The following is a 23,177-nucleotide window of genomic DNA, read 5'->3' on the forward strand; positions in this document are numbered from 1 at the left end:
GGAGGAAATACTCATGACAATTACAGTCCTCGTTTCTGCAGCTGGTCACGTGGTCGTAGCTGGTATTGATGATTGCCTTCTACTACTACCCATTCTGTATTCCCTTTGCCTTCAGTAAGCACCTCAGCAGGTCGTTTTTTTTTTTTTTTCCTGGTGGAGTGACCCAAAAAGGGTCACTTCATTCCTGAAGGGTCTGGGTCATTTGTAGTCCTGCCTGGATTGGGCTGTTGTAGTTTCTCATTGATCTTAATCACAGGGTGTGGTAACACTAAGAGATGCCTTAATGGATCTCCTGTATTCCATGCGTACTCTTCCTTACCTCCGTTCTGGAGTAGTAGACTGATTTTATCTTGATAGTCTGGGTCAGTCACCCTAGCCAACATTGTAACTCCCTTCTTAGCCTGTTGACTTAAAGGTAGAGGAGCCCAAAGTGTCAAGTGGCAATCTTAACTTCCAGTTTAATGGAATTACTGTGTCTCCTGGTGGCAGCGTTCCTCCCTCTGGAACTAAGACCTCTAGGCCAGCAGAACGCAATGTCATGGGAATAGGAAGCAAACATTTTGCTAGTGGATGTCAATCTTTTAAAAACTAAATTAAAAAAAAAACTAAACAAATTTTAGCACAGCATCTGACACAAAGCAAACTCTCAGTAAATAGCAGCAGCTGCTGTTATTACATTCTTCCAGGTCTTTCCTTTAACAAATCTGTTCACCTACGATGCTACATTTTACCATTATGGCAGGCCCTGTGGGTGTTACTACTTAGATTTTACATCTTAAAGACTGAAGTGCAGAAGTTTCATGGCAGACCCCTGCCAACCAGCTGGAAAATTCCCAACCCAACGTCCAGAGCGCATCTCTGACTCCCAGTCCTGAGGCCTTTCCAGTTCACCAGACCACCTCATCCATTAGAAGGGTGTCAGCTGGATTTGTGTGCCCAACGAGGTGTGTTGCTTTTATGTAAAAGAGAAGCACATAAGGAAGAAATCATGAGTGTTCAGGATCCCTTTCCAATCCCTTAAAGAGGCTGCTTTTGCAGTAGCGACATACTACCCAGTGAGCTCAGCCATGCAGTTTTTCCTGCAGGGTTAGAGTGGATCACTTCCTTCAGTTGATCACCATTTGAAGTAGCAGGGGTTTGAGTTCAGAGGCCATGTACGAAAATGATTTTAAAAATACCTGGAGCCTCATTTAGCACATGCAAGACTGAGACTCAGCCAAGGGGGCTATCTAAAGAAGGACGGAACCCCCTCCCTCTGTGCTATTTACTCTGAGTTCATACAAAAATTAGCCAGGCGTGGTGGCGCATGCCTGTAATCCTAGCTACTTAGGAGGCTGAGGCAGGAGAATTGCTTGAACCTGGGAGGCAGAGGTTGCAGTGAGCTGAGATTGCGCCACTGTACTCCAGCCTGGGCAACAGAGTGAGACTCCGTCTCAAAAAAAAAAAAAAAAAGAAAAAATGAGTAAATGGGTTCTAAGTGTGTAAATAATGAGGTCACAGAAGTCTTCATGTGTTGCAGTGAGTCTTTGTTGAATATGAGCCAACTGAATATGTTGTTACAGTTTCTAGTACCTTTTTAAAATTTTTTTATATTTTTCCTTAATAATAGAGATGGGGGGTCTCATTATGTTGCCCAGGGTAGTCTCGAACTCCTGGACTCAAGCAATCCTCCCACCTCGACCTCCCAAAGTGCTTGGATTACAGGCATGAACTACTGCACTTGGCCTTTAGAGACATGGTTTTGCTATGCTGGCCAGGCTGGTCTCGAACTCCTGGCCTCAAGTGATTTGCCCACCTCAGCCTCCCAAAGTGCTGTGATTACAGGCATGAGCCACCGTGCCTGGCCTGCAACTGCCTTTCTAGCCTTTCTTGTTCTCTTGTTTCTTCTCTCTTCCCCACATTTCGTGGGCCAGAGAGAAAAATAGAGATGGTTGCATATTTCAGAGCAATCTTTATTCCCAAGCATTTTATCAGCCACTAGAAGCCCCCTATGTTTGCCACTCTGGGCGGGGGGGCACTTCATGGAGTCAGGTAAGATGCTTACTGCCCTCTGGCACCACCTGGTCTGCCTCTAGTTAGGCAGGATGTTGGAGGCTGCTAGAAACTTTGACTGCTAGCTACATGAACTGTGGCTTGGGAGCAGTAACCTAGGTCAGGAAAAGTTCCTTCCCTAGGAAACCTGGCCTTGTCCATTTAAATCACAGTATTCTGCGATTCCAGCCCATCAGGTGGAACTGACTGGAGGAGCACCTACTTTTGGATTTTTTCCCAGTTCTCTAATTAATGGCTTCTTGCCTGTAAGCTTAGATTAGCTGCTGTTTATAAGGCTTTCCCAAGGTCTGGCAGGAACCTGCCAGTGCCCCAGAACTGTCAGGTTTGTATTGCTTGCCAGGGCTCTGCGAAGATTCCAAAGCACATCTTTCAAAATACTAAATATTTGTGTTGTATTATATCCATATCCCTATGCATTACAGAAAAAACAGGAAAGTATAAAGAAAGCCCTCACCACCCAGGAGTAACTGTCACTGTTTACGCTCTCAGTACGCTTCTTTCTGGTTGTAATTATACATACCACCACCACTACCCTGCATACACACATTTTTCACCGTTGATTTCCCTAGGCTATTGATGACCCCCTTTCCCCTCAATACTTAACACTAGAGCATGAGCATTTTTCCACGTCATTTTTAAAACATTCCCAGAACATGGTTTTTATTGTTTCCATGGCTGCATTTAGGGACCTGCCATGATGTTCCTAACTGGTCTCCATTTAGGCTGATTGCAGTTTCCTTGATTAATGTCTTTGTGAGTGTATTTTAATTTAAATTCTTTATTTAAAATGAATAGCTAGACATAAAATTATCAGATCAAAGAATATAGAGATATATAAGAGGGTCTCACTCACTACTGCTGGCCTGTGCTCCATGTCTTCCCACCGCTCTGCCGCCCAGCTCCTCCACCGATCACAATGGAAGAAGAGATTGCCAATACTCGTCATTGACAATGGCTCCAGCATGTGCAAAGCTGGTTTTGCTGGGGACGACGCCCCTGGAACCATGTTTCCCTCCACTGTCAGGTGCCCCCAACACCAGGGCATGATGGTGGGGATGGGCCAGAAGGTCTTCTACCTGGGCGACAAGGCCCAGAGCAAGCACGGCATCCTGACGCTGAAGTACCCCATCGAGCGCAGGATTGTCACCAGCCGGGAAGACATGGAGAAGATCTGGCACCACACCCTACAACAAGCTGCATGTGTTCCTGGAGGAGCACCTGGTGCTGCTGACTGAGGGCCCCCTGAACCCCAAGGCCAACAGAAGGAAGATGGCTCAGATCATGTTTGAGACCTTCAATACCCTGGACATGTACGTGGCAGTCCAGGCCATACCTCTATGCCTCTGGGCGCACCACTGGCATTGTCATGGATTCTGGAGATGGAGTCACACACACGGTGCCCATCTACAAGGGCTATGCCCTCCCCACGCCATCCTGCGTCTGGACCTGGCTGGCCAGGACCTGACCACCTCATGAAGATTCTCACAGAGTACGACTACAGCTTCCCTACCACGGCCAAGCGGGAGATCGTGCGTGACATCGAGGAGAAGCAGGAGATCGTGCGTGACATCGAGGAGAAGCGGGAGATCGTGCGTGACATCGAGGAGAAGCGGGAGATCGTGCGTGACATCGAGGAGAAGCGGGAGATCGTGCGTGACATCGAGGAGAAGCGGGAGATCGTGCGTGACATCGAGGAGAAGCGGGAGATCGTGCGTGACATCGAGGAGAAGCGGGAGATCGTGCGTGACATCGAGGAGAAGCGGGAGATCGTGCGTGACATCGAGGAGAAGCGGGAGATCGTGCGTGACATCGAGGAGAAGCGGGAGATCGTGCGTGACATCGAGGAGAAGCGGGAGATCGTGCGTGACATCGAGGAGAAGCAGTGCTACGTCGCCCTGGACTTTGAGCAGGAGATGGCCACCGCTATGTCATCCTTCTCCCTGGAGAAAAGCTACAAACTACCTGACAGCCAGGTGATCACCATTGGCAACATGCAGTTCCAGTGTTTGCAGGTGGTGTTCCAGCCCTTCTTTCTGGGGGTGGGATTCTGCAGCATCCATGAGACCACCTTCAGCTCTATCATAAGGTGTGATGTGGGCATCCACAAGGACCTGCATGCCAACACAGTGCTGGCCAGTGGCACCACCATGTACCCAAGCATCTCCAACAGGATGCAGAAAGAGATCACTGCCCTGGTGCCAGCACAAGGAAGATCAAGATCATCGTGCTCCCAGAGCGCAAGTACTCCGTGTGGATCAGCAGCTCCATCCTGGCCTCATTGTCCACCTTCCAGCAGATGTGGATTAGCAAGCAGGAGCATGACAAGTCGGGCCCCTCCATGTCCACCACAAATGCTTCTAAATGGACTACAAGCAGATGTGTAGCATTTGCTGCATAGGGTAATTCAGACGTATAAATTTGCCCCTGACAAATGTATACACCTCATGCCAGCCTCACAAAACTGGAATAAGCTTTTGGAAAGAAATTTGTCCTTGAAGCTTGTGTCTGATATCAGCAGTGGATTGTAGAACTTGTTGCTGATTTTGACCTTGTATTCAAGTTAACTGTTCTCTTGGTATTTGTTTAATACTCTGTACATATCTTTGATTTCAGCCCTTAAGTGCATGTGGTTTGGTCACTTCATGGCTGAGGTGAAGAACATGCTTGTGGAAGACTAGTCTATGGCTTGGGGGGCCTGTGTGGCCGGCAGTCTCCCACTGGTGCAGGGTATTAATGTGTCAGGGCTGAGTATTCTGGGATTTCTCTAGAGGCTGGCAAGGGCTCCTGAACCAGTTGTCATTTCTGTCTTGCCTGTAGGACCCAGTTTCCTTTCTTAGCTGATGCTTTCCTGCCAGAACACCATGGGCTGTTACTTGTCTTGAGTTGGAAGCGGTTTGCATTTACACCTGTAAATTTATTCATCCTTTTCATTTATGTAAGGTTTTTTTGGTATGCAATTCTTGAGTCTTTAAGAGATGATGACAGATTTTGTTTTTTTTACTGTTATGTGAGAGCATTAGGCCTAGCAGCACATCATTGTGTAAGAAAAAATAAAAGTGCTGCCATTTTAAAAAAAAGACATATAAGACTTTTGAAGGACTGTGTATTTTTGTGTCTGTCTATATCTATATATATTACAGAGATAATATAGAATTACTCTCCAGAAAGCATGCAGTCATTTATGTGCCTTCTAGCTCATGCATTCTCCATGAAGGCAGAAATCGGCTATTAGGGTTGGGGGCAGTCCTAGAGATTACAGTGGTTTGTGGCCCTCCTGCAGGTACAGTGCATAAACAGATACACAGTACATCTATAGTACTAAAATTTTATACAGGGGCTATATTGACAAAAAGGTTGAGAAGTACTGTTCTAGCTGTATGTGACTCCATACATCTGTCTCCACCTTGGAAGCTTTCAGATCTTAGCTTTGGGATTTTGGTTTTGGGTTTAAGAATAATATTTTTCTGACGTAAAACTTCTTGGTTCATTGTACAAAGTTGAAGAAACTGAGAAAGTTGTGAATAAAATTTATCTGGAGGTTACCAATATTAATATTTTAATCAATGTTTTTAGGTTTGTGTTCCGCCCTTCTTACATAATTGTCATTGTAGGATTATCATTGTTCATCTGAGCCAAGGACCACCCTGAAATATCCCTTGTGCTATGGTCTCATGCAGGGGTTTCCCATGCCTGCGAGTGTGTTTGTGATCCCACATGTATCAGGTGCCTGGCTGCTCTGGGACTTGCAGTAATTGTCTCTTGTTTGTTTCAGGTGTGATCCCCTGGGCCCGTTTGCTGTCGGGGGAGAAGACTTAGACCCTTTTGGGTGAGTACTGCTGGGGAGGTGGCAGCAACACAACTTGCTTTTGTGGCTTTTCAGCCCCAGCTCATCTTCTAATTTTAGAGTTTTTGGTCAGTCTCTTCCTTGGGGGTGGAGGAGGCAGTTGTTGCTGAGCGGCTGAGAAAGCACTGCCACATACGCTGCCCCTCCACACCTAGAGCAGTGCAGGAGAGCACTGAGTGTTGGCAGGGAGGTGAACAAGCCTAGCAGACAGCTCTTCTGCCATTTCCCGGCCCCCCTGCCCACCCTAGTTTATCAGATGTATAGTGAAGAGCACATGGTGGGCCTTAGGGCAGCTCAGGGCTATTCAGAGGTTGCCCCACTTAATAAAGGGAGTCTCTGAGCCCCATTAGACTCTGGATGGTTCTTATGCATCCAACAAAGTTACTACAGCCTCTGCTATCCGCTGTCTTCCCTGAATGATTCCAAATAGATTTTAACCTCTGCTACAAAGTGACCCTGACTTCAGCATCTCATTTGTAGACAGTGGGGATATCACTTAAGTCTGCAGTGCAGCTTAAGCAGTGACCTCAAAATTTGGGGAACCGTCAGCTCATTCATCCTAGTTTGAGCACATGAGGTCAGGTCAGTGGAACTCCATGAGGGACAGATGCTGCCAGGAGCCAGACTTAGGCAATCTACAGGCAGTCAGAAATTGCCCTGAGGCCCTTAAGGGAAAGAGAAAAAAAACCAACATCACGAATTACCTCAATGCTATTATTAGTCCTTAAACCTAAAGTAGCACCCTGCAGAACCTTGTGAGTGCATTGTAGTTGACCTTGGCAAGTTCTGGCTCTTGGTCTTGATCAAGTTGGCCCTCTTGAGTATATGATATGGCAGGGATCTCAATTTTGAGGAGCCCTACAGAACCAAAAGCACTGTGCAGAACCAACCCCTGCAGAGCCAGAAGTACTCAGCTGTGAGGTATGCTCTTCGTATAGGCTTTGTGTTCTTGCCCTTGCCCACTTTCCGCTGGCTCTCAGGCAGCCATCCACATGTCTGCTTGGGCCATCCAGAGTAGACATCCCAGCCATTCTTGATCCATTGTAACCTCCCTCGCCTTTTCTCCAAGGGCAGTCCTTGCCACACCTGCTTACCTAACTTTTCTTCTTGCCTCAGGCATCGGAGAGGTGGCATGATTGTGGATCCCCTGAGATCTGGCTTCCCAAGAGCACTTATTGACCCTTCCTCAGGCCTCCCGAACCGACTTCCTCCAGGCGCTGTGCCCCCAGGAGCTCGCTTTGACCCCTTTGGACCCATTGGGACCAGCCCACCCGGGTACGTAGTCACTCAGGTATGCTGAGAAGTAGGACCTGATGGCAGCTTGGTTCAGTGTGGCAGCAATGAAGGTTTCTAGCCCCAGGCACAGAGCTGCCGCTGCCTTCACCTGTTGCTGCCAGGAGAGTGGAGCCTCCTCCAGGGCCCTGCCTGATTTCTCCCTGGAGCCTTCTAGGAGCTCCCTGTCCCTCAGTGCCTCTCCTTCCCCAGCTGCACTCTGGGGAGGACTCAAAGTAGGAGGAACTAACAATTCTTGAAAGTTAAGTATGTGTCAGAAACTCAGTGGATCCTTTCTTCAGCAGTTTTGGGTAGATGGTGGTATCTACATTTTATAGATGCAGAAAATGAGGCCCTGAAAGATGAGGTAACTTATACCAAGTGGGGGAGTCAGGATTCAAACCCAGGTTGTCTGGCTCTTGAGTGCATGTTTTTAAATTCCTCACACCACCACATCATGTTGAAGGGCAGGCTCCCTCAGTGCAGGGTCATGTCTGCCCATGTTCCCCTGGTCTCTCCATCACTCCAACTCATCAGCCCCTCTTTCCATTCCAGACCTAACCCAGACCATCTCCCCCCGCCGGGCTACGATGACATGTACCTGTGAAGGCCTCAAGAATGTAACATCCCAGGCTTCCCTCCATTCTCCTGGAGCTGCCACCGCTGTCCCCATCAGCAACCATGTTCTTGCAGGCTGGGGGCAAGGGATTCTGCTCATGTGTTTGCAGACCGGCTGGGATAGCCTCCCCACCCCTTATCAGAGCCAAGACACCTGCTGCAGCTCTCCACCTAGCTGCAGATAGCTCCCAAAGAGAAATCAGTGTGTCTCTTTCACCATCAGCTCCTCCCCTTTCACCACCAGCTCCTCTCCATTTCCCAAGGGAGACTCCGGCAACCTTCAGCAACATATATCCTCGACCAGATGCAGTGCTATAAGAACAGAACGCATTTTGGATGTTATTATTAAGAACCGAATGTCAATACAGAATTCATGTTGCCGGTTTCCCACTTTTCTTTTTACATTAATGCATAGCTGCTTCCATTTATGAGACTTTAGAGTTTGAGTTTCTGTAGGGCTGAATGACTCTTTTTCCTGCCCAGGGCCCATTCTTGCTTCTCAGGCACCTTCCGTTCATTAATTGCCATTGCTCCTGACATCACTAAGATGGGTCCCCTTCTGGCTGCATGAATGGAAATGAGTGACTGGAAATCCCATAGGCCACAAGAATGACTTTCACAAGGGCAGGAACATTGTGGAAAGACTGCATCATTCTGATGAGGCAAAATCCTCCAGCTATTCCTGTCTGGGCCAGTTTTGTAGGTCCATCTATGCATGGGCAGCAGTAGTCAAAAAGCCAAGGAAAAAACAGAGCAGACCTGAAGGCTGATCTTATTTTTGCCACTAACTTAGTGAATGACCCTAAGCAAGTTCCTTCTCCTCTTAGGGCCTTGTGCCAAGCCTATGCAATTGGAGGTGGCTTTCCTGCTCTAAAGCATTTTGATGTCTCATTCTGTGTTTGGTAACCCCTATAAACTGGGGCAGAGGAAAAGAATGATGGTTCAAGGCCATACTTCCCTTGAACCTTGTGTGGTTCTTGCCTAACTCTGTGGTTTTTGGACCCCATGGGGCCCAGACAGAGCACAGGAGCATGGGCTACCTCTGAGTGTGGTGTTGAACTTCGGGAGGAGCAGGGAGCCCTGTACCTTGTGTCCCGGCCCACCTGACCTTTGGTGTTCTCCGGATCCTTTTCAGCCCGAGGCCTGACAGACGCGGGCAGTGATGAGCCGTGTTCTGGAGTGGAAAGAGCACGATAGAGCACCAGGCTAAGAGGCACGAGATCAAGGCGGTAGTCACTTCCGCTCTGCAGCTAGCATTTCAACCATATGTGGATCCTTTCATTTCTCAGCTCCCTGGATTCCTTCCCCTAAATTAGGACCTATTATTTACCTGTAGGTAAGCAAGCTACTGTAGCTCTTCTGAGGTATCTGCCAGGCTGTTTTCTGTAGCCTCAGATTGCCTATCTGCGTAGCCTGAGAACAGGTAGATGAAAACTAAACTGATGCCTAGGCCCAGGGTCAGTCTCAGATGGAAGCTGGGCCTGGGTGGGGAGGCTAGCATGCGTGGCTCCCTGGGTACTTCTGTCAGTCCCCATGGCAAGCAGTGATTTAGTAAAACACCCCAGAGTCAGGGAAGCCAACCACCTTGAAACCTTTAGAACATCTCTGCTTTGGAGAAAGACCCAGAGATCAGGCAGAGGTGCAGGTTCAATCATTACTCATAACCTTCTTTGAGAGCTGGCAAATGGGAGGAGTGTTAGTCTTTGTTTTGGAATTGGACCACACTTGCAACCAAAAGGACTTAGAGCAGTTTGCTCATAAAGACATCCTTTATTATAAAAGGAAGTATTTAAAGGATGATAGAGACCATCAGATAGAAGCAGGGAAGGTAGATAACTTTTAGGACCTTGATGTGAGGAAAAGATAAAATTTAAACAATAAATTTGCCACTTAGATTTTCTAGTAGCAAAGTCCGAAAAGATAGTTATATACAAAATTCTGTTTTCTGAAAACAAAATTATGAATCACCTGCAGAATTGGCCATTTTTTTTGTGAGTTTCCTTGCATCAAGGACACTGAGAAACACAGTCATTGTCTTAGGTGTTCTATGGGAGGAAGTGAATAGAGCCTTTAGGAACTTCCTGGTCAAGCTTATGGTGCTTATTTTGATCTGGGCCACTTCCCTCCTTCCAGTCATGAGTAATCATCAAGGAGCAAGTTGGAGTGTTTCAGGTGTATATTTTGTAGAACCCAAAAGATTGGAGCCTTAACAATAAACATCAGCATTAAGTGACCTGTTCCTCCTTTTTTAAATAGCAGCTTTATTGAGATATAATTTACATACCCATAATTTACATACCTGTTTAAAGTATACAATTCAGTGGATTTAGTATGTTCACAGTGTTGCACATCCACCACCATTTCTAATTCCTGAACATTTTCACCACCTCAAAAAGAAACCACACACCCGTTGGCATGACTCCCCATTCCCTTGCTCCCAGCCCCAGGCAACCACTAACATCTGTCTCTAAAGATTTTTTTTTTTTTCTGGACAGTTCTCATAAATGGAATCACTCAGTATTATGGCCTTTTGTGTCTGGCTTCTTTCATTTCATGTGATGTTTTCAAGATTCATTCATGCTGTAGCATGTATCCATGGTATGGATATATCACATTTTGCTTATCCTTTTATCAGTTGATGGACAGTTGGGTTGTTTCTACAAAAAGGCTATTATGAATAATGCAGCCAAGAACATTTGTGTATCAGTTTTTGAGTTTTCAGTTGTTTTGAGTTTCAGATGTTTTCAGTTCACTTGGGTATATACCAAGGAGTGGAATTGCTGGTTCACATGGTAGCTCTATATTCTACTTTGTGAGGAATTGCCAGACTGTTTTCCACGGAAGCTGTACCATTTTACATTTCCACTGGTAATTTATGAGGGTTCCAGTTTCCCCACATCCTCACCAACTCTTGTTATTTTTCATGCTTATGGCCATCCTAGTTAGTGTGAAGTAGCATCTCATTGTGGTCTTCTCTTCCATTTTTTAAAAAAGAATTTTGACCTACACCAAGCAAGGCAGAGACCAGAGTCAGTCCCCCTTGGGGAGCAGTCTGTGGTTTTGATAATCACCACCTTGGGATGAACATGGCTGGTGAGCTGCAGAGGAGTTGATTTGACTTTTGGGGATGGTTCTAGGCTGGATGTGATACAGGGTAGGTTCTGTCTCTAGAGAAAGTTCTCATGACCTTTTCAGGTCTAATGAGATTCACATCATCACTTTGGTTTGGTTTGAAATTTCTTTGTTTATCCAGTGAATTACAAGTAGAATAAAGATCTGGTTCTAAATTGTCTTTTGGTGGTGAAGTGCCATAGACCATTTCGGACCATTTCTATGATGTACCAGCAGCCCCCACATCACACCTCCTCTTCCTTGGCTTGTCTCTTCCCCAATTCTTAGAGTTAGCAGTGTTTCTTAACTGCATTCATCTCCTCAGTCATAAGTGTCTGTCAACCTCCATTGTGAAGTCATGAGTCTCTTGAGACCGAAACTCCAAGAATGTATTGTGCTCACAGTGGAGATGGTGTTCCTGTGCTGGATGGTCAGTAGTTGTTGACATGTAGTTAGAAAATAGGTAGCAAGTTCCACGCAGCCTCACTCTTTGGAACCTAGTTTCTCCTGTGGCCTCCCTTTCTACTGTTGTTAATAACATTCTATTAATGATCCATGCCTCTCTTCACAGGAGGAATATTAGCATCTATGGAGTAGTTAGTATTCTTTGTCACCTAAATTTGTCTACTTCTGTACATTTCCAATAAGGCACCACCAGGGCAAGGGAAGATTCCCCACATGTATATCCCCAGCTGTTTCTGTCATAAAACTTGCATGTGTATAAACCACTATTGACTTTTTGCACCAAAGGAGATATTCAAGGACAGACATCCAAGTCCCCAGCCCTTTACTGCCCTTGGGATACCACAAGGCACAGATACAGGCAGCTGCTGTGTGGCTCTGGAGTTCCTAATCCCCAGATTGTAGCAATGATGATGTGATCCTGCTGCTCTCTGGACCATAACCTTTTTGGTTACAAAAGGTAAATTTCTGTTTACTGCATCTGAACCCCAGGACTAATGCGTCACTGCATTAACCCCAGGACACATGGACCAAGTCACTGCAGCCGTGCTTGGCCCTGAATCTGTCCTGGAGGGTGGGTCAAAAGGCAAGGGTGGCAGGTAGGATGGTAGGCAGTGAGAGGTGGCAAGACCTAGCTGACTGAGGACAGACCCAGCAACAATGACAGGAGGTTTGAACACCTCACAAGTGGCAGTGCCCATGGGAGGTGCAAAGTGGAAGGCCCAGCCCTTGCTTAGAGGAACATGAGGCTGATGGTGCAGTGCGATAAAGGTCACTGGATGCCCATTTGAACAGCTGCGTTCCAGATGAGCCACCTAAGGTGGATGTTGTGAGAGTCACAGTGGGTTTAGAGGGAAAAGGTAGTGAGAGGATGCTGCTGACGCATTAGTCCTGGGATTCAGCTGCAGTAAACAGAAATTTACCTTTTGTAACCAAAAAGGTAATGGTCCAGAGAGCAGCAGGATCACATCATCATTGCTACAATCTGGGGATTAGAAACTCCAGAGCCACACAGCAGCTGCCTATATCTGCACCAAAAAGTAGATGTCCTTCACACTGCCATCTGGACACCACTCAGCTAGCTCATCCAAGTTCAAGGCTCAATTGAATGCATCTGGTTGTTGGAACCTACATGGCCTCTCAAATGGTACTGGCATGGAATATTGGGGAGATGTCTTTATTCCCTCTTCCCACCTTTCCTGGAAGGTGCACTGGGACAGAGGTCTAGTGAGCCAATCTTCTGTGTTGTCTACGCCATGGACCATGATATAAATGGGTACCGCAGCCTTGCATGCCTGAGCCTAACCATCTCCTGAGATGCTTGCTCTAAGTACACATTAGTACATGCTGGGCCCCAATCTAGATCTCAAGGGAACGGCCTTCAGATCCATATTTGACAAGTTCCTTTTGTGAGTCCTATGATCATGCAAGTTTGAGAACTGAGAAGGGAGGGGAAGACCTACATCCTTGTTACTCAGAGCACCAGCAACAGCAGCATCACCTGGGAACCTGTTACAAATGCAGAATCTCAAGCCCCACCCCAGACACTGAATGAGAATCTGCATTTCAACAAGTTCTCCATGAGATTTGTGTAAACTTAAAGTGAGAGAAGCTCACATGGACTATGTCTTTTTCCTTTACGTGAATATCGAGTACAAAGAATTGAGCCCGTCAGTCCTCTTGGTTAATGGCACGTTATGATTAATGCATGCATGAACTCTGATTTGAAGTTTTCGTTGATTTTACCCCCAGTATCCACTCCATTCCTTTGCCCCCATGGGTCACTTAGATGTGTTTCATGTTATCTTTAAAAATGCAGCACCTTTATAGCATACATTATATCTTCAAATCATAACCATAATGAGGTGTTATCCCCATTTCCTGTACCAGAAAAGGAAGGATTGGAAAGGTCCAGTAATTTGCTCAGGGTCAAGCAGGAGTCTCAGACTCAGTCAAGCGTGGTTACTCACAGCCCTCCCTTTGTCAGTGTGTGGCCTTCCTCATCCACAAAATGAGCATCACCTCTACCTGCAGGATTATTGCAAGATCCAACCAAATAATGTGTCTTATTAACAGAGAGTTGGGGCTCGGTGGGTGCTTGCTGCAATTGTTACTGAAGTCATATGGGTAGATAAGGGTGGGACTCAAGGACAAGAGAGGAACCTTGGAATATCCCCCAGTGCAGGAAACAAGCATTTATCAGGTGCACACAGCGTGCTAGGCTTCTCCTCATCGCATGTAGTACCCCTGACAACCCCAAGGTAAACACAGCTAGTGGCATTAGTTGAGATGCTGCACCTACCCCCTGGGGTGGCAGAACCGTGATTGGAGCCCAGGTCAGTGCTCTTTTCAGTAGAACTGCTGTACCCAGACCTCACATCCTCTCTAGGTGAGGTGCATGGGTCCCTGGGCAAAACCCATTCCAGAAGCTGGGAAACCACGTCAGGATTTGTGTGAGAAAGGAGTGATGCTTCATAATCCCCAGGATGGCCTTAAGGCTCCTCAGTCAGTCCTTTTTGCACAGCGTGCCTCATGCTCCTGAGTACTTCCACCTGCAGCCACAGTGCCCAGAGCACCTGGTTAGGAGGAGCATCTGAAACCACCTGCACAACCTCCATTCCACAGAGGAAGAAACAGGCTCAAGAAGCCCATATGTGATGGGGAGCTCCTAACAGGCTTCCCTGGGCCACAGGAATGGGCTCGGGCTCTCTGCTGGGCTCTGTCACCTGGCCCCATGTGCTGCTCACCTCGGCCTTCTGAGTTTAGTAGGATGGCAGCTAGTCTTCCCTATTGACAGGTGAAAAAGCAGGTCCACAGCTGTTGAGTGACTTTCCCAAGGCCACACAGACCACAAATCCTGGCTCCAAGTCCAGGGCGTTTCCAGTAAGCACTGTCCAAATCAGTCATGGAGGTCCCTGAGTGACAAAAATATGAGGGACCCCTTCTTTCCCCCTCCCAGTTCCCGCAGCTAGGCTGAGTGTTAAGAGGAAGGTGCCATACAGGTTCAGCACCCTGGTCAGCGCCCAGCCTCCCTAAAGCCGCTGGAGGAGGCCTTTGGAGCCAGCTCAGGTCAGTGTCTGCTGCTTCCTCACCCAGGATGGCCCACTCTTGGGGACAGACAGGCATCCTGAGAGGAGGGGGCCTGGACCTAGGTGTCTTGCCACCCAATACAGAGCCCTGCCCTCTCCCTCTCCTTCAGAAGGAAGTATGGGAGCAGTTCCATCCTCAAGGTTTCTTGGTTCCCAGGACAGAAATTTGAGTGAGAAGCATATGAAGAGAGGGATGGCCCAGGGGCCCTTGGCCATGGTGGCCTTGGACAAGTTTGGCTTTCCCCATCTGTAAAATGTAGATAAGGATGGACCCACCTCCCCAAGATCCTGCCTATCTGTGAGAGTCCATGACTAAGTGGGCCATGGGCTGGACTGAGTTCAGTGCTCCCCCAACCTGCCCTCCTCCTGTCCCCCACAGAGCTTCCCAATTTACATGTAAACCTTGGGCATCAAAGTGACAGCTGATAGCCCAGGTTTGCCCACAAATGTGCTCTGACTGGCGTGCATGTTATTAAATTTGATAAGATGCATGATGGCAGCTATTAAATTTGAGTTTTGACTCTGTTCTTTACCCGTAGTGTGACCTTCGGCAAGTCACTTAACGTAGCTGTGCCAAAGCATCCTCGTATGTAAAACGGAGGTAGTGATAGGACCCTCTGTAGGACTGTGATGAGCTTTAAATGATCTAGTCCATGTAAAGACATAGACGAGGGCTTGGCACAGAGAGAACACTATTGTTTAAAAACAGGGTGACTTCATGTGTGTAATAAGTAACTGGTTCATTGCAGTGTACAAACATGAAGTGTTTTTTTTTTATTCAGCTGACCTCTATCAACCACTCCTTTCGTATCTCAACATCTTGGGCCCAGCCAATAACTAACTGGGCACTTTGATTTTCAAACTCAGTCCAGCCCAGCTTAAACTTTCCACCTCCCGAACTTGCAAGAGGTGGTCTCTGGCTTCTTCTGAGCTCTTGCTCCTCCAGTGTGGTGGGTGAGGGGGAGGAAGGGAGAAAAGTAAAGTCTCTTCACTGGCCATGATGATGAGGATGGTGAGAGGAGATTTTGGTTTTTGTTTATTCGTTTTTTTAAGAAACAGAGTCTCTGTTGCCCAGGCTAGAGTACAGTGGCATGGTCAAAGCTCACTGCAGCCTCAAACTCCTGGCCTCAAGTGATCCTCAAGATGGAGTCTTGCTATGTTGCCCAGGCTGGTCTTGAACTCCTGGCCTTATGTGATCCTTCCACCTCACCCTCTGGAGTAGCTGAGATTACAGGCACAAGCCACTATGCCCAGCTACAGGTGGTCTTACTCTAATTCATACCAGGTTTTTGGGTTGGGTTGGGTTGGGTTTGGTTTGATGCCGGGGTTTTCAGTAGACTACATGCATAATTTGGGAGTGGTGGTGAGTGCTTTGTCCTGGACCCTCAGAGAGGAGTGGGGATCTCTGTCCAATCTGAGAGGCTCACAGCCCATCTCTTTGACATAGTATGCTGGGCTGCAGTCACTCGCGCCACCCACAGCTCAGCCTCCTCTCACCTCCCTGCATCAGTGCTTGGAGCCCCAGGAACACTGGGGTCCTTCCCCTACCTACAAGGGCTTTGGGACACTTGGAGGGGAGGTAGGACTGTCCCTCCTCCTCCCTGATCCCCAATACCACCATCCCTTCAAGTCAGTGTGGGCTGTTCCCACGAGGGGCTTCCCACTTCAGGAATTCTCTGGTCAGAAATAGACCTCATCTCCATGTTCACAAACTCTTCTGAGCTCCAGAAGATAACATTTCAAGCCCTCTCAAGAATACTCTCCTTACATTTTTCATCTGTTCAGTGCTGTATCTCCAAAACCTAGCACAGAGTGCTCAAATCTTTGTTGAAAGAATGAATAAAGGGTGCTTGGATGGGTAACACTCAGGTGGTCCGCAGGCCCTGCAGCTCAGCCCTGCAGCTGGGAGGCAGGCATCGGTCCCCTTCTTAAGTGATTTATTAAGTCCTGGGCAGGGGGAAGGGTGTGGAGGTCTGGTCCCAGCAAGTGGCATCTCATTGGACACTCCCTTGTCCTCAACCACCATTTTCAGGCAGCGGGATAATCCCTTTCAGCATTCTTTTACCCACACAAAGGTCCAGCAGTCCAGCTGCTCTTGAAAAATCAGGAGTTCTGGTAACCCTGAGCCCATCCACCACAGGGCAACAGCCAGCCAGAGTTGAAGCAGACCTCCCCTTTAATCCTGCCGCTGTCCACAGCCACCTGCTTAGTTTGTTAATGTCACCTGCCGAGCCCTGCAGGCATTTGCACTTGGGTCCCTGCTTTAATCTGATGAGAAAGGGTGGGGACTCTCAGGAGGAGAGTCAGCAGTAGTAACAACTCTCCTGTGGGTGCCTAACCCCCATGAGTGACTTCAGTAAAATGAAATGCGGACACGAAAAGGAATCAAAAATAGAGGAATAGGGAGAGATTGGAGGAAGGGAAGAAAGATGAGATGGGAGAGAAATGGCTTTGCTGAATGCCCTTGGCCCTAAATCAGTACTGGCCCAGACACTGAGCCACCCGGGAAGAGGTTGGCATGGAAGCCGCCTTCTTCCTCTGCCCTCCCTGCTCCCCTGGGGCCAGCTTTCCTTCCATTTGCTAACCTCCCCCTCAGCCCAGGAGAGCAGCAGCTGCCACCTTGACCTTGGTGGCTCAGGGTCCAAGTAGGGACAGGTTGTTGAGATGAAGTACCTGGAGCTTGAGGTTATGTCCTCTGGCTGCAGCGGGATCCCTGAGAAGGGCTGGGGGTACTGGAGTCCACAGTCCCATGGACGGGCCTCCCCAGCGCCAGTGTCACCCCTAAAGGGCATGATATCAGAAGATTCTTCTTGCCACACACATCTGCAAGCGATTATAATGGCTGACAGTGACCTCTCTCCATGTGCTATACACTGTCTCTGAGAACTGATTCTTCATAATGGCCCTGTGATTTCAGTACTGTGGTTGTCCCCATTCTATAGATGATGAAACACCGAGGCATGCCCTTCAGTATGCCTCATCTCCACACTCCAGCCCAGAATGCAGACCTCCCTCCCACCCCCTGCCACCCCCCTCCCCACCACCACCAACCCCCCCTATCCCCACCACCACCGCAGTGCACGCCAGGCTGTGTAGGCCTCTGAGCCTCTGCTCATGCTGTTCCTTTGCCCCGAGTGCCTTTCCTTCTCTCTACTCTTTCTTCACACTGGATACTGCCTCACTGTTTAAAATGCCCATTACACACACCCTTCTTTCCTGGAAGAAGGGTGACCCTTTCTGACCCCAGTTCAATCAGATCTCTCCTCCACACACACAGCCCACTGTGCATGCTCATCACAGCAGCAATCACACTGTCCTGTTTCCCCAGACAGCCTGTGACCAACTCAAGGGCAGGGTCTGTGTGTACCCTACAGCGCCTAGCTCAGGGAGGAATGCAGATTGTGTGCGAATGAATGAACGAACGAACCAACACGAATAGCTGACATCAAGCAATTATGGGGTGCCAGGCACCGTGCTAAGTGCTTTACAGGTATCATGTTATTTTCTGCTCACCACAGCCTTATGGGGAAGGCACTGTTATTAGCACTACCCTTTTACAGATGAGGAAACAGGCTAAGAGGCATTAAACAACAACCAAGCATCCAGGCAGTCAGACTCTAATCTGACTTACACTCTCATTTGATGGACCATCATCCTCAGTGGACCTCCTCTGTAAGGGATCCTGCCTCTGACAAGCTCTCTGAGATTTGAGTAGGGAGAAAGCTCAGAATCACTTGGCCCTCTGGGAGGAGGAAGATGGCCATCCTGCAACCCTCTGCACCATTTAGGTGTCCTGGTCCTGTCCATCTGCTCATGGAACAGCTTGATCTAGAAGAGAAATAATGTGGCGAAGAGGGTTTTTGGGCCAAAGACAAGAAAATACCACAGGGCCAGGGTTGTTACTGTCTTTAGCCAGGATCTGGCCATTGGGACATCGGCTCCCCTCAAAGGGGGGGGGGGGGGGGGTTGGAAGCTTGGGGAGTCTCTTGGCTAAATCCTACCCATCTCCACTATGCTCCATCCCTAAGACAGCCAACACTTGACCAGTAGATGCTAACATACCTCCACTGACAAGAAGCTCCCTACCACTCCAGCCCAGATCTCAGCAAGTTTCTCTTTCTCTAGCTGAAATGTACCTCCTGGGGAACATCAAAAGGAGTCCATTCTCCAGGAGAGACCAGCAGGCCCAGATGGAGGGCCTCCCTGACTTTGTGAGTGCCTCCTGACAGAACCTGACACAGAACCCCACCTCCTGTGGCTTCTCAATAATGCCTCCCTTCCCCCCTACTCCTGCCCCTTCAAAGCTCTCCAGACACAGAGTACCAAGCTCTCAACTTTGGAAAGTCCTCTGCTTGTGTTATCTGATCCCCCAGCTTTCAGAGAAGGCAGAGTGGGAAGGTTTCCAATTTTCCTCTGGTAGACCAGAGAGATGGAGTAATTTGCCCAAAGGCCCACAGAGAGAAGGGGTGACCAACAGGACCTAGCTCTCCTGGTTCCCAGCCCAGGATCACACAGTCCCCTCCAGAAATGCCAGGACAGAAATGCTTCTGGACATCTCTGTCCAGAAGCTTCTGGAAGCAGGAAGCAGGAAGAATACAGAGAAACCAGCCTCGCCTGGGGAGGAGAAACTTGATTGTTGCTGTGAGGTTGGCATTCTGGGAACTGCAAGGCCTATGGCTGGTGGAGAAACAGAAAATGTCGTCAATCATCCAGAGGATGTCCTGGCTTGAAGCTGCTTTACAAGATAGGTGTCCTTGGCCTCTGGGCTTGGTCAGACAAGAGAAAGCTCTGTGTGTGTGTGTGTGTGTGTGTGTGTACGTGCATGCGCATGTGTGTGCTCATGCACATATGCACATGTGTATGTATAGACATGTCCATTCAGTGAGGACATTTTAAAGAGAATCCCAGGGAAATTAATGCTTATTCTCAAGGAAGGGAGCAAAAATGGTGGAATCTCAGGCAGCTGGCATTTTGGGCTGGGAGATGCCTGAGGTAAGTGAGTAGATGTGATCATGGATACTGGGGTTCCAAAGGGCCAGGCCTGGGCACTCAAGGTCCTTGGATGGGAAGAATCCGGTTGGTTTATCTCACAGGCCCCTAAACACCCAGCAAATGTCTCCCAGGTTTAGCTGGAACCTGGGTATGTCCCAACAAGGTTGGGGGAGAAGGGTCTTCTGAGGGACACCCCTCTAACCCTTCCACATAAAGCCCTACCAAGGCCCAGGGAGAGGAAGGCAAATGGATTCCCAAGTTCCCAGCTGCAGGGCCCAGTGACAAAATCAGCACCTTTGAGGCATGTGATCCTTTGCACAACTGATCCTCACCCCTAGAGAGGGCTCCAGGAGTCTGAGAAGGAACCACGGGCCTCCTGGGTCCTGCATATGGCTCTGCAGCACTGGCAGGTATAAGAAGCTTTTGTTACATTTATTCATCCATTCATTCAACAATGAGCACCTACTATGTGCCAAACATGTTTCTAACACTGGGAGTACAGCAAGAATCAGTTAGACCAAAATTCCGGCTTTCGTGGAGCTTGCAATCCAGCAGGAGAGGTCGTGGGTGGGAAAGACAAGTACAAGGCTCAGCCTGCTGGGTCATGATCAGTGATCAGAGAAAAATAAGGCAGCGAAGGAGAAAAGGGAATGAGGTGGGGTGGGGTACAACTTTAAATATGGTGTTCAGCAAAGGCTTCACTGAGGAGAAGATATTTGAATAAAGCCCCGAAGGAGGTGAGGGAGTGGGCCTTGCAGATACTGAGGGGAAGTACCTTCCAGGCAGAAGCAGCAGCACGTCTGAAGTCCCTTGGATGTGAGCGTGCCCAGTAAGGTTGAGGAATGGTCAAGAGGCACGTGTGGCTGGGGTGAGTGAGCAAGGGGTAAGGGGTGAGAGATGAGGTCAGAGAAGCACAGGGTCCCAATTGCTTAGTGCCTTGTAGGCCACTGTGAGGGATGAACCCTGGTTTGGGGGTACCTGAAGCTTATGCAGTCCAGTGGGGCATCCTCAAGATAGATAAACCAATTCAGGGCCTTGGAAGGGGCTTGTGCTAGTGAGAGGCCCGGACACTTAAGCTTTGCCAGTCTTGCTATAAATCTGCCACTGGTTGTGGTGAGAATTTTGGCTTTTGCCTGGAGAGGGAGCCATAGGAGAGTTTTGAGCAGAGGAGTGGCCTGACCTGACCAGCCTCTGGCCTTCCTCTGGCTGCTGAGTGGAGCATGAACCTGGTGATGGGGCGGGGAGGAGGGGAGGAGAAGGGGGTAAGAGAGAAAGCCAGAACACCAGTGAGCAACCCTGGACTGGCGGTGACAGCCGAGGGTGGACAGCAATCAGATTCTGAAAGTGGAGCTGACAAGATGCGCTGATCTGGGATGTGAGGTGTGATAGAAGAAAGGCAGAAGGGTTGACCACAGCGTTTGAGGCCTAATCCAGCTATCCCCAGTTGAGGTGGGGAAGGAGAGCATCATCATCCCTGGACCTCATACTATGCAGTTCTCCATTTTATCTGTAATCTGCACCACCACCCTGAGGCAGAGCTTTCATTAATCCCACTTCACAGATAGAGAAATCCCGATTCAGAGAGGTGGAGTAACTTGCCCAAGGTCACGCAGCCAGTAAGTGGCAGAGCCTGGATTCCAACTTTAGTCTTACCAACTCCAAAATCGGTATCTGTTCTGATGCGCCAGGAAAAGCAAGGTTTGGGGCCCTAGGAGCGGGTTAGGTGGGAGAGGCAGTTCCTGGAGGAGAGGCACATTCCAGTAACCACAGAGGCCCCTGGAATGCCTGCAAAGAAAGTTCTCAGCATCCTACTCCGCGTTCCTAATCACCTCCTCCTTAAACCTCTTTCTGATCCATCAGCTGGCAGATCTCAGCTGTAATCATGGGGAAATGCTTTTGTCATCTCTTAAGTTTTCTTAATTCACTGACAAGGTAATAACGCCTCAGTCCATTATACACATTTTCTAAAGGACTTTCAACATTAGAATGCAAAGCAGGCTTCTCTGGCTTAGAAAAACCTGAGATTCCAGGGATTTCATCATCAAACAGATTTAGCCCCTAAATCTGTTTGATGATTAACATCAAACATTTCATAAGAAAAAAACAAATGGCAGTGCGGCCAGCATGTCCAGGCCACCCAAATATGCCCGATTTCTCCCCTAAATAAACTCATTGCATTTAAACTGATATGAACTGATGGTCCCAGATGCATTCACTCAACAGGTTTAGTATCCAAATGAGTCTGCCACCATCACAGTAATCCATATGACTTGGTTGATATTTTTTAAATTATCATTATGGATTGAAAAGCCTTAGCCCATGATTTGGGATGTCCAATCCTATGTAGCTTACTTAGAACAGCTCATGCCACGTTCTGTGGCTGTGCCTACTTGGAGCCTGGGAGAAAGCGACACAACAGTGGAAGCCTAGGACTTGTGAATCTTTTACCATCTTGGAGCTTTGCTCTTTCCACACCATACCCCTTCAATACCACAACAAAAACCTGGGAAGCCAAGCTAAACAACCCTTGTCCTTTCCAGTCTTCCTCTAGCTCTCTGCTCTTGGTAAAACCTACCAGTAGGAGCAGATATTTGATCTGTCATAGAAGCTGTGATATTACACTCCCCAGATGTTCAACTCACTGGACTGAAGGCTCAAGTTACAGCTAATCAGGGCCTCTCTACACTACAGACCCCATGCCCCCCCACCCTCCCACCCCCAAGGAACAGGATCCTCGGCCCATGTGGCCAACTGAGATGGAGTAAGTAGGACCTACATTGGGCAGGGGATTCACTAAAATGGCTCCTGTAGGGTCTCTACACCGGTGGCTTAGAAGGCATGTGCTCTCGAAGCCCTCTGGGGCCATTCAGACTGAAGGATGCCTCCCCACAGTCCTCAAACACCTGTATCTCCTTGCCCCAGGGCCTACTTCCTTTCCTTATCAAGAGTTTAAAGAAAGTCTGCAGGAACCTAGAAACATTTCATAAGAAAAACACAAATGGCAATGTGGCCAGCGTGTCCAGGCCACCCAAGTGTGCCTGATTTCTCCCCCAAATAAACTGTGGCTTCACTTTACTACTATATGAGGGAGACTAAGGTTACAAATTCAGCATAAAAATTTTTTTTTCCTGCTATCCAAATAAGGTCAGGAGCAAGAGACATACTATGGAGGAGAAGGTGATCAAGGCCTGCATCATGCCCACAGAAATACAATAAAGCCCTCACCCTTTCCTGTGTAAAAGATCCTTCTTGCCCAGAGAACTGGGTAATACTGTGCACTTGGCTTTGTAAAAATGTGTCACTGCAGGAAATTAGACCCCAAGACCAAAACCAGGCTGTAGCAAACTTTGAACTGAACCCAACCCCACCAGGGAGCTCTTCCCTGAGACCATGAGAGCTGCTGGCTGTGGTGGTCCCTGAGGTCAGGCCAGAAAATGGCAGGGAGAATGGTTAGTGCCTGGTGGATGCCTTCCTGCCCTGGAGGGGTGACTGGAGATAGAGACTGGGTTCCCATTCCCAGGGAAGAACTAGAGGGACCTGAGGGGTCATCCAGTCCAACCCCCTCACTTGAAGGCAGGGCAACTGAGGCCTGGTGAGGGTAGGATCACGGTTTAGTCAGTGGGGGTACTGGGGGTCACTCTGGTGCCGACTTCTCCCCTCATCATGAAGCCACCTCCCACCTTAGATGATCAGGGCTGAAAGGGACCCCTCCACGGCCAATCAACACCCTCACTCAG

The 23,177-nt window shown here is 48.4% G+C and overlaps 1 protein-coding gene across 8 annotated transcripts in view; it reads left to right on the forward strand.

The window, feature by feature from the left end:
- The window catches only part of PSMF1 (proteasome inhibitor subunit 1), a 53,635-nt gene extending 43,329 nt beyond the window's left edge, over window positions 1-10,306 (forward strand). For 3 of the 8 annotated variants that reach the window (XM_063803321.1, XM_009436656.4, XM_054674558.2), the window contains 3 exons: window positions 5,825-5,878; window positions 7,013-7,171; window positions 8,922-10,306. In XM_063803321.1, coding sequence (XP_063659391.1) covers window positions 5,825-5,878; window positions 7,013-7,171; window positions 8,922-8,949 — 241 coding nt within the window. In that variant the 3' untranslated portion in view covers window positions 8,950-10,306. Of the gene's footprint in view, window positions 1-5,824; window positions 5,879-7,012; window positions 7,188-7,723 lie in introns of all 8 variants that reach the window. The other 5 variants (XM_063803320.1, XM_054674556.2, XM_054674557.2 and 2 more) reach the window with 2 other exon arrangements.
- The last annotated feature ends 12,871 nt before the right edge of the window (window positions 10,307-23,177 follow it).

The sequence above is a fragment of the Pan troglodytes genome, chromosome 21, assembly GCF_028858775.2.
Source record: "Pan troglodytes isolate AG18354 chromosome 21, NHGRI_mPanTro3-v2.0_pri, whole genome shotgun sequence".
Lineage (NCBI taxonomy): Eukaryota > Metazoa > Chordata > Mammalia > Primates > Hominidae > Pan > Pan troglodytes.